The 11,910-nt window shown below is 38.7% G+C and overlaps 1 protein-coding gene across 1 annotated transcript in view; it reads right to left on the bottom strand.

The window, feature by feature from the left end:
* Nucleotides 1-839: 839 nt before the first annotated feature.
* actn3b (actinin alpha 3b) overlaps nt 840-11,910 on the bottom strand; it is a 35,793-nt gene continuing 24,722 nt past the window's right edge. Inside the window, exons 13-21 of the mRNA XM_067399832.1 lie at nt 8,451-8,559; nt 8,133-8,273; nt 6,753-6,935; nt 6,457-6,591; nt 5,024-5,203; nt 4,346-4,492; nt 4,196-4,261; nt 3,393-3,551; nt 840-3,227 (exon numbers count right to left, since the gene is read on the bottom strand). Coding sequence (XP_067255933.1) covers nt 3,069-3,227; nt 3,393-3,551; nt 4,196-4,261; nt 4,346-4,492; nt 5,024-5,203; nt 6,457-6,591; nt 6,753-6,935; nt 8,133-8,273; nt 8,451-8,559 — 1,279 coding nt within the window. The 3' untranslated portion in view covers nt 840-3,068. The remainder of the gene's footprint in view (nt 3,228-3,392; nt 3,552-4,195; nt 4,262-4,345; nt 4,493-5,023; nt 5,204-6,456; nt 6,592-6,752; nt 6,936-8,132; nt 8,274-8,450; nt 8,560-11,910) is intronic.

Genomic DNA, 11,910 nt, shown 5'->3' with positions numbered 1-11,910 from the left:
TTTAGCTGCACACACATCTATGGAAATAATCCTCTCAACTCAGGTTGATTTCAGCAATGGATCTTGAAGTACCATAAAGCTACGCTGAATGGATTGGGGGCTCTTTGACACAATGGAGCAGTTCATGATGTGAAAACAAATCACTGGAGTCAGGACAGGATTTTGTTTTGCCGATAAGGAAATTATTTTCTGCGGTGTATAATTAATTCTGACTCTGTTTATATTGACCTTTCTCAATGAGGATCCTCCCAATTCAGTTAGACCTGTAATTGAGATAGACTTTTATCTACTGCACAAAGAACATCAATATTAAATTTCAGCCCCTTATTAAATTAATCAGAGCATGCTGATATGCATGGGTCAAATAAAATTGACTGAAGATTAAGTGTTAATAAATAATATGGTGTATCAGAAAATGGGAACCTACTATTTATTACATTTAATCTTTACTCAATATTAAACCAGCCGGGGGGGGGGGGGGGGGGGGTTCCAGTGTGGGGGTGAATATAAATTAATAAATAATCTATGCAAATACTGTATTGATCTGGACTGGAGATCAAAATTTGCTACTTTCCTAGTCAAGATTAGAAATGTACAAATGTTAGTGCGAGTAGTAGTAGGAGTAGTTTTATTACTAACAAAATCTTTAAATCAGTAAGCTTTATGTGAAAGACAAGGTGAAAAACTTCCAGGGCTTAATTCAAGCTTAAATCCCCGAAACCCAACGCTATCAATCATGACGGTTGAGAAGAACCACAGGCTTAGGTTCCTACTGTAGGTTCATCATCCTAAAGCTCCCCCTACCGGAGACAACTGAGAAAAACACACAATTAACGAAAGACAACTAATGATACAGATAGAGATGTTTTATTCTGGGTTTGCTTTTAATACTGTGTGTTTGAAAAACAAAGGTTGATGGGTACCCATAGCAGACAAAGAGGTGATCATAATGAAGTGATTTTAAGTGAAATAGGCTACATTTACCCAGAAATCACATCATGATGGATAGAAACAACATCTGTAAATTAAATTATTTGAATATCGCCAATAGAAACTAAACCAAATCCTTAAGTAACGTCAAGGCCTGCCTGAGGATGAAGGAATCAAATCCTTCAATCTCCTTTCAAAACTTCCAGAACATTCCAAAACTTCCCTTTAAAAGAACCGGAGACCATTTCTATTTACGACACTGTGCTCTTAAAGGAATAGTTCACTCTAAAACGAAAAACCGGCATCATTTACTCGCGTTTAAATCCAGAATATACAGTTTGGCCCCTCTCTCTCATCTTGAGGCTCTTTGGACGACAGCTAACTATAAAGTTTTAATATCCGTTATACTTCTATGAGAATATCCCCACCACAATTATGATGTCAACGATACAGAGTAACGGTATCAGTGGATTTTTCTTTTTCAGAACGAATTTTTTCCAGCTGATAAAAATTAAAACATTTACAGCCAATCAAAATCCAGCCGGCATAAAAGAGCGCGAGCAAAGCGGCAGAAGACATAAAGGCAATGCGCGCAGAACGTTATTGTATGTTGGTGGGTGAAAGCTAAAATAGTTATCGTTTTTGGTGTGAACGGGTCTTTAAACTAATTTATATGTCTGTTTTTACGAGCTGACATATATCATCAGAAAACCTGGAGTAATACGGACTCCATAACAGAAACTGGTTTCCTTCTCCAAACATACAAAATGTCGCACAGGTTTAGAAAACATGAGGGTGAGTAAATGATGACAGAACTTTATTTTTGAGTGGTCTATCTCTTTAAATTACAGATGTGTGTACATAAGACTTAAAATTCAGACAGAGGGGTGGTTAACTGCAACGATATCCATGCTTTTATTAAATGAATCCATCTTGCACGGCCCTGGATTTAAATGTCTTTTTTAGGCAAACCTGGTTCTAGTTCAGCACTTTGGCTAGCAGAAACCTTTCCGTTCAGTACAACACATACACTTTGCCATAACATCTTTAAGTTCATTTACTGGCTTTGGTTGATAATTTGGCACATACTCTCCAAATAAAAGAAAACAAATCATGAATTTGCCTCTGAACATCACAATCAGTGAAGACTTACATCATAAACAATATTAAGGGGTGACACATGACAACACAACATACAGAGACATGACGTTCTGTGTAGAGACTATTCAGTTGTTCTCACAGTTTCATATTAAGAAGACACTGGACAGCAGTAGTGCTTTTTGGGGTCTTAAAAATACAGTACAGACCTAACAAGAGGGGGGAGGCTCTTTCGCAAATTAATGTATGTAGAATAAACGCAGCATGCATCTTCACATTAGCATCAACAAACACACTTTTTAATATATCTTTTTCATGTTGGAAGGTTTTTTTTTAGGCAAAGAGAGGAAAGGTTGGACTTATTAGTGTGCTAAAGTCAACATGAAATGCATTCACAACCCATTTTACTTTTATAATGTAGGGCGGGACTTGATTTTATCCATCAGGATGGTGAAAAGTGTTTTATATAACCAGAATAGATCCAAATTATGAATTTGAGTGTGCATTGACTATTGGCAAGATTTTAGCAAGACTGCATTTATGTGCAGGTCTACAAGCCTTAAAAAAATGGCTAAATAGCTATTTGTCAATTAATTGCTGGCCTAGATAACATCATCTGAAACAAAGTCGTTTCAGAGGCAAGTTATATTTTAATGAAAGATTATGAAGACATTCTTTGGCGTGGCATGTACTAAGACCATTAACGTGAATTTGAAAGGTAAATAGGGGCCATTTTTGATTCCATGTTGACTCATATGAGATGCATATGGGAGGGTTTTTGGAGACCTCCAAATTATACATAATTTGAGTGACGGCGAGACTAAAAACCCCCGTTACACATCCCTCTGTTTATAGGGTGGATGTAAGATACATGACATTAAAGCTAGCAGTGTGGGCTGTAGACAGAAAAACAGAGAATATTTGAGGGGAAACGAGGGATATTATTAACTCTCTTGCAAATTGAAAGCTACATTTGGGCAACGAGAGGAGAGAGAAAGATGAGAGGAAAGAAGAAGAAAAAGAAAGAGCATTCAGAGCATTTATAAATCGCTCTCTCCGTAGAGGGCGCTGGAGAAGGAGATGTAATCCAGGGCTCCAGGGGCCCCTTCAGGGCCGACGTACTTGGTCATGCGGCTGATGCAGTACTCAGCCTGCTCAGGTGGGAGTTCACGACGAAGCTCTTCCACAGTGATGTAGGGCTAAAGGATAAGTAAATAAACTTTAACCATCTCGCAGTGTTTCTGCATGCTATTTTGTATAGAAATTGAAACTAAAACTCAAATAAACAATGGGCATAATTCATTTGGAATCCTCCCTGATGTGTTTAGAATGCTGTAAAGAGAAGCAACATGACTTGATCTCACCTTGTCGGAAGCCAGGATCTTGAAGGAGGCCATGACCTGTTCAGCAGTGTCGGTTTCAGCGGTCTCACGTGTCATGAAGTCGATGAAGGCCTGGAAGGTGACCACGCCCGTGTTGTTGGGGTCCACCAGGGTCATGATGCGGGCGAACTCCACCTCACCCTGACAGGACACCACCACAGGAAACAGCCAATGAGGTTCAAAATACACATTTACTTTTGTGCAGCTCAATTATTGGTGTCCAGCAAAGCATCTATTGATGTCCTGTTAGGGGTGGGCAAAATATCAACTTGAAAGGTTTGCTACAAAATCATATTCAACTAAATTGAGAAAAGCCTTTAAAAATGACAGCAAAATAATTTTTGTTTAATAATAATTTGACTTTTTATAACAGAATATAACAAAATAAAGAAATATGCAAATGTATGATAGGCCTGCCTTATTATTATTATTATTATTCATAGATACATTTAAATTTGAATTATTATAGTTATTTTTTTTACTGTCTTTTTACTTAGTTATTATAGTAGTAAAAGTTAATGATACAAAAAACTTCTTGTTTTGAAGGAAGATTTTATGTTTAAAGAAATTGATACTTTTATTCAGCATGGAGAAGTTAATAATATTTTACTGTATTTTTGATCAAATAAATGCAGCCTTTGTGAGCTGAAGAGACTTCTTTCCCAAACTTTTGAATAATATGTGCATGTAGTTTGGTAAGGATAAAGAGTTTTTGTCACACTGTTTTTGCAATTTGTGAAGGGGTGTGGCTGTATGTGAAGGGGCAGAGCTTCCCTTTCACTCACCAGATCGTAACCCATAGAAATCAGACATGCGCGGAAATCGTCGGGGTCCATCATGCCGTTTCTCTTCTGCAAGTTAGAAACAACAATGAATCCACTTCTATAAGCTCAGATATGAATCGTGATGTGCGTCATTCTGTCCATCTCACTGACCCTGTCGAAGTGGTTGAAGGAGGCTCTGAACTCGTTGAGCTGCTCCTGGCTGATGCCCTTGGCATCGCGGGTCAGGATCTGGTTCTCCACCTCGTTGATGGTGCGAGCGATGGTGGTGAGCAGCTGCTCCCATCCCACACGGATGTGCTGTAGGAGGGAATGACGGAATGAGGGACTGTTCTGTGTTATATATTATGCTCTGTATAACCGTTTTATTTTTGGCGACTTTGTAAAGTGAACTTTGTACTATGAATGATGATATGGTTCTTCTGAATGAAGCCTATTGCTGCATCCGAAATCACATACTGTCTGAGTATGTACTACAATTTGAATTTACTCTGCGACCATTAACAAAATATGTTCTTTATAGTATGAGTGTGTGCAGTATGAATGATATTCAAACATCATGTGACCTACCAGCATCAGCTGCATCGCTTCACTGGCATTCATAAATCCTCTCCCGTGGCCTCATGGGATAGTAGAGTGTCTATCATATGTGCACTTCAGAATCTCACCGGAAATACTAGGTCATCCGGGGACTTTTTGGTTACTGTTTTTTGAATACTATGTATTCAGACATATTGCTCCATTGGCTTACTGTTTTTTAAGCATAGTATAAAGTATGCAATTTCAGACGTACGTGTGTGTGTGTGTGTGTGTGTGTGTGTGTGAGAATACCTCCATGGTGTAGTTGGTGTGTTTGTTGTCAAAGATGAGGGCCTCCTGAATGAGCTGGTGATCTCCCTCCAGTTTGTCAATGTTGGATTTGTAGTTAATGATGTTCTGTTCATACTGCTTCAGATTATTCATCTGTTCCTCCAGAGAGCCGGCAATATCCACCGACACATGACCGATCTCCTAATAACAGTAACAGATAGAGAAAGAGAGAGTTAATTAACAAATGTTTATTAGAAGAGGAAGAACAAAAATCTGTAAAGAAAAAATGAAACAGCAAATGGTGTCATGTAGCTTCATAACCAAGCTAAAAACTAAAATCTATTCATAATCTAAAGCAATTAAAATTAATTTGGTTATTTTATATTTTTATATTAATGTCACATTGACAGAATTTAAAAGCTGAAACTTTGTTTCATATTAGAAGTAATAACACACAAAGCTTATTGCAATTTATAAGATGGGAGATATAGCATAGTTTTCTCTAAAAAAAAAAAAGACCTAAAATGGTGAACAGAGACTCAAATGAATTTATGAATAAGTTCATTTATATTAGGGATGGTCGATTTCAGTCCTAGAGGGCCAAAGTCCTGCAGAGTTTAGCTCCAAACCTGACAAAAACTCACCTGCCTGTAGCTTTTTAGAGCTGTGTTTCGAAATCGCCCCCTATAGCCTCATTCACTATTCCCTATAACACCCCACTAATATAGTCCACCTAAAGGAGTGACTGGCAGCTCCAGTAGTAATGAAAAGTAATGTAGTTATGAACTCTGTCACGGAAACTAGCATGAATAAACCCTATTTAAACACTGTAATAATCAATTAAAAATCAATTTATACCTGTATGATATTACGCTGTAGCCACATTGGACCAGCGGTTTGGAGAATGGATGGATGGATGATTCTGCTGCGTGTGCCATCTTCTGGCAAGATGCGGGAATTTATTTGGCATGTGATTCTCACAGTGCATTATGGGTATTCTCTAGCCATTGAGCATACATCAGTTGTACACTCCTTATTGTGGTGCATTATAGGATTGAATGAGTGCACTCGATAAAGTCTATAATGGTTCCGGACACCACTACAAATGGCTGTCCTCTCAAATAGTGCCCTATTTAAGGGTATAGGGGGCGATTTTGGACACAGACTAGTAATCCTGAAGACATTGATTGGCTTTTTCAGGTGTGTTTGATTAGAGTTGAAGCTAAACTCTACAGAACCTGGCCCTCCAGGACCAAAGTTGTTCAAACCTGATTTACATGCATTGGTTGAACGAATCAAAACACTAGAGTAAATTACACATTTGAGAGAGCGTGTTTGATTATTGCTGCAGTTCACGTTACTTTAGTTACTTCACAACACTCATACCCTTGTCACTTCCTTAAATCTTGTTCTTTACGCTCAACACCTCATAGTTTCCTGTTGAATAAGCCCACCTCCATTTTGGTCTGAATCCAGGGTCCGATAATGTTGGCCTGAGCGGCAAATGAACGCCTCAGTCTCTCATTGGCCTGTTGCCTGGCAACCTCCTCCTGTAGCATCTGGTCTCTAAGGGGAACCAGCTGCTTCACCTACAGGGGGCAACAGATCAGAACCGTACAATGACATACAGTCTGTCCAGTATCTCACTGAATCAAGTAAACTACCAACCATGAGCTTTGAACTAGAACACTGTAGTGCACTTTGGCTCTACATTAAAAACGACGTATGTGTATGTGTACTCTGTACTCACAGCATCCCATTTGTTGGTGATGTCCTGTGGGCCGAGAACAGTGTATGGATTGACTCCAACCAGCTTGATGCCGTAGGTCTGAGCGATCTTTGTGATTTCATTCTGGATGCCCATGATGGCCATGCGCTCCTTGTCGGCTTCTGGCAGGGTGGCCTTGAACTGATCATGAGCTGTGATCAGACTCTGAAAGACAAATCGGAGATTAAAAACATTAAAGGTGTATTTAAAATATGTTCTCCATTCAATAACCAGCAAATGTCTTACTTACAGTTGAGCATAAAAAAACACTTTAGATATACAAAGAAGGTGCACTCATATTACTATGAATGGGAGAAAGTGCAATGCACCTTATGGAGGAATAAGTCCCGCCTTCTAAATAAAAAAGTCATCGCATCACTGTAGCTGCTTTTAGAAGCTTTGTTTGATATAAAATCAGTAAAGTGTTCTGAGACGCACACTTATAATTTCACATGTGCATTTGCTGGTCCAGCTTGAAAAATTCATTATTTTTGTCCTGATTTGAACAATTAGAAACAAAATTATGAGACAGTTGTTGTCAGATTTCATTGGTGATTGCAAATTTGAAATTTAATCTTGGTGAACAGCTTTGGAGAATTTGATGTTTCCCCATTCAGAGAGATAGGATATACTTGCATGACTGAAATAGCTGCCTGAGAGGTGTTTCAAAGATGGCCGCTGAGTGAAATGACTTGCCTTAAAGGGACTTTGGCATAAACATTGGTGCTTTTAGAACGTTGCACAGCAACATTGGCTTGTGCTTTCATACTGACAGTTTCTCAATTCTAAGAACGTATAGAGGACTTGCGTTTTCATGGAGACCAGTCTTGTTAGGCTACCTCGAAAGAAGTGTTTTCTGGGTTACTGTTAAGTATTTAATAGCCACTATAAATAATAAAATGCCTATTGAGAATAGAAAGTTCTGTTTGTGTCCCCTTCATAAAAGCCTGTACTGCACAAGATGGTATTGATAAATAGGTTTGCAGTGCATTACAGTGTTTTCTGCTTCAGTTCAGCTCGTTGCATGTGATAAAAATAGATGCTGCAACAAAAGTTGACTTGCAGCTGCAATGCAAAGCTTATGTGCACAGTCAGTGTGAATACTACAGTGAATGTGGGCGCTGAAAGAATGTTTTGATGAAAATGTTTTCATCAAAAAGTAAAAGCAATGACATTTTTATTCTGCTGAAGTAATTATGGCCAGAGATAAATATTATGGCATTATTTCATGCTGAATATTCTATTGCACTTAGATATGCATCACATTACGGAAGTTTAATGTATTGCAAACATCATCTTTAAACCTGCACCTCTATGCACTGTATTTTAAATCAATTTTGCATAAAACTTCTTGCTTCTAACCTGGATTTCCTCAATGCTGTGCACAATGAACATGTCTTGTAGATCCTCCATGGCTCCATCCATCCAGTTGTTGAAGGGTGCCGCCCTCTTGGCGAACTCCAGGTACAGCTGATCAATTGTCTCCCAAAGTTTTTCTACACGCTGGAGGATGAAAGAAAACCATCACTTCAGTAATTCGCAAAAAACTTTCACAAATCACAATTTTTTACATATAATATGACTGGTATTCCAGCTGTGCCTTTACAATGGGAAGCTAATATTTGGCTTTGCACTGTTATAGAAGCGAGTTTGTTTCAAGTGTGTAACTTGTGTGTTCACCTCTAGAGCGTCCCTTCTCTTCTGGGTAAGGGTTCCCAAGTTGTCCCACTGGTCACAGATGCCCTGGCAGCGGGCGTTAACTGTAGCGGCATCATGATAGTCTAACTCACTAGTCAGAGAGAAAGACAAATCTGAGCACATTTGAAAGCTGTATTGAGATCTTTGGATGAAACCTGTTGTTGTTTTAAATGTATAGTTTAATTATTGAACCTCATGAAAATGTCCAGGCCACATTCCACTCCAAAAACAACAACAACAAAAAAGAAACAGAACAGAATTGTATTTTGCATGAAGAATATGAAGCTTGTTTTAGGACCAGTAAAGGTACGATATGTAAGATTTCTGTATTAAAATATCCAAAAGCGGGGGGCGCTAGTGAGCTATGGGTCGGTAAGTCGCATTCCCCTGCAGCTCCCACAAAATTATTAATAAATTGACATCTTTCAGAATAATTCCTACATAATAAGTTTTTTTATTGCAAGTTGGATTAGATCAAGTTTCCTTTATACTATTTAGTTACAAGATGAAAGCGAGCTCAAAGACACAATCATCAAAAAACAAAAAGCAGAGTGAGGTAGGCCCTATCGCACCGACCTCCCCTGACGAAGATGTTCCATCGGGCGAAGCTTCGCAACGGTCGGCAGATGCTACAGTCCTGGAAGCCATTAACTCGCTACGTTCTGATCTACGCGCTACTAAAGATGAAATCTGCCAGACTATTGACACTCGTATTGAAGAGATGGCCACAACTATCAGAGGTGAAATTTCTGCTCTCAAATCTGAAACTCAGGTCACTATTCTGGCCTTGCAAAATACGACCGCGCAGCACAGTTCTACTCTTGCCGACTTAGAATGCTCAGCAACGCATTCTTCGGATGCCATAACCAAGCTTCAGTCGGAGGTGAAACGCTTATGTGCTGAAGTGAATCTTCTTACTGACAAGTGTATGGATTTAGAGGGGCGATCTAGACGACAAAATGTGCGAATAGCCGGACTGAAAGAAGGATCTGAGAGGGGCAAAGAAATCATCACATTTGTTTCAGAACTTTTGAAATGCACGCTGTCACTAGAAGATTGTCCACTAGTGGATCGTGCCCACAGGGCTCTGCGAAGGCGCCCGGAAGACACCAAACCGCCGCGATCTCTTATAGTACGACTTCATTATTTTCAGGATGTGACAACAGTCCTCAAGAAAGCTGCTGAACGAAAGGATCTTACTTATAATGGTCAGAAGATCCGTGTTTTCCCGGACTTCACCCCTGAGGTGGCAAAGCGCAGAGCTGCGTTCAACAAAGCCAGAACAATGCTTCGAGATAAGTCAGGGGTACGGTATGGGACAATATTTCCAGCGAAGCTGAGAGTGACCTTTAATGGCACTGAGACAGTGTTCACGGATGCAAGGAAAGCCGAAGAGTTTGCAGAGCTTCACTTTGGTACGGGCAGGAAGGATGCTGGGGATCTGTAGACCGCTGACAAATGCTTTGTCGTGCTGGGTAATTAATAACTGCAGAACGGTCTAATGTAGAGCGGTCTAATGTTTAGGTTTACGGTCTTTAGTTATGTTCTCTTTTGAAACTGTCTTCTAGTTCATTTTGCAGCAAATACGGTATGAGTAACCTTACAGAATTTTTATTCTTTATTTTATTATCTCTTTTCATAAGTTTTAAATTTTGTCTTGAATTTTTTTGAGCACACAATATCTGCCTGTTGCGGGGCTGTTCTAAACTTCTATTATTAGAAGGGTTTAGTGAGGGAAGTTAGCATGGTGAATGTCTATTTCTCAATATCTTGTTATTGCTGTTCTGTGTTCTTTTTTGTTTTTTATTTTGTAACTTCCTTAGTGGGGTCGCGCCTTACTCTGAAGCTTTCTCGCAATATAGGCAAGAGTATGTTAAAGGGAGGGTTGTTTTGGGACATTTATACTCAGGATTTGACCATGCATTTCGCACTGATGGGGTTTATAAACAAACTGAATGAGCCTACGCCACTCAGGATAATTTAATGCAGCAGGATAAGGGGAGACAATTTACTGTAGTTACTTGGAACGTTAAATGATTAAATCACCCAGTTAAAAGGGGCAAGGTATTGGCGCATCTAAAGATGTTATCTAGTGATATAATTTTTCTCCAAGAAACGCATCTAAACAAAAATGAATACATAAAGCTAAGATGTAGATGGATTTGTCAAACTTATCATTCTACATGTGCAGTTAGATCAAGAGGGGTGGCCATACTCTTCAGGAAGGGCACTCCATTCACTCATAAGACAACTATCGCAGATAAGGAGGGAAGGTATTTAATTGTTATTGGAGATTTATATTAATTACCCATAACACTGGTTAATATTTATGGCCCTAATTCAGACTCACCTTCATTTTTTAAGCATGTTTTCGCTCAAATCCCTGACATCTCGCAAACAAACCTACTCATTGCAGGTGACTTGAATTTAGTTTTGGATCCATATCTGGATAGATCATCGTCCCGTAGAGCACCTCCTTCTAATTCCAGCATTTTTATGAAGGAATATTGTAATAATTCTAATTTGTTTGATATTTGGAGAATTTTTAACCCTCAAAACAGAGCATACTCTTTTCATTCCAATGTTCATAATGTATATACTAGAATTGATTATTTCTTGGCTGATGCTAAATTGGTGTCACTTGCTAGTAAGGTTGCATATCATGATATAGTGATCTCAGATCATGCTCCTCTTTCATTCTCTTTAAATCTAGCTAATTTGCCTCATTGTGACAGGATATGGAAACTGGACCCACAGCTTTTAAAGGAACCACAGTTTTGTAATTTTATAAGAAAACAAATTTATTTTTTCTTCGAGATGAATGATATTCCTCAATATTGTGGGAAACCATGAAAGCTTATATCAGGGGTTGCATAATTTCTTTTCAGGCTGCTAGAAAGAAAAGAAAAAGGGCTGAGTTGGCAGATCTGGAACAACAAATTAATAGATTGGATAAAGAAAATGCGGCATTCCCATCCATGGAGATCTATAAGAAGATCCTTTTATTAAGGTTTAAATACAATCAGATTCTTTCGGATCGCATAACTAGGGGGTTTTTATTTACACAACAAAAATTTTGAATTTTGAATTGGGTGAAAAACCTCATAAATTATTGGCTCGACAAATTAGGAAAATGGAAAGTGATCATACTATAAGCAAAGTTAAGTCAAAAAATGGTGTTATATTAACGTCTCATAAGGACATTAATAGCAGATTCAAACAATTCTATGAGGAGTTATATTCCTCTAGGGACTTAATCGATGACTTGGCTATAAAAAACTTCTTGGATAGTTGTGACCTTCCTACTCTAGTTCAGAAAGATCACAACTTCCTCAATGCTGAACTTTCAGTCTCTGAAATACAAAATACAATTAGGTCAATGAAGTGTGGAAAGGCCCAGGGCCCCGATGGGTACCCTAGTGAATTCTACAAAGAATTCAGT

The sequence above is a fragment of the Chanodichthys erythropterus genome, chromosome 11 (assembly GCF_024489055.1).
Source record: "Chanodichthys erythropterus isolate Z2021 chromosome 11, ASM2448905v1, whole genome shotgun sequence".
NCBI lineage: Eukaryota > Metazoa > Chordata > Actinopteri > Cypriniformes > Xenocyprididae > Chanodichthys > Chanodichthys erythropterus.
This window is presented reverse-complemented; position numbering and strand designations above follow the sequence as displayed.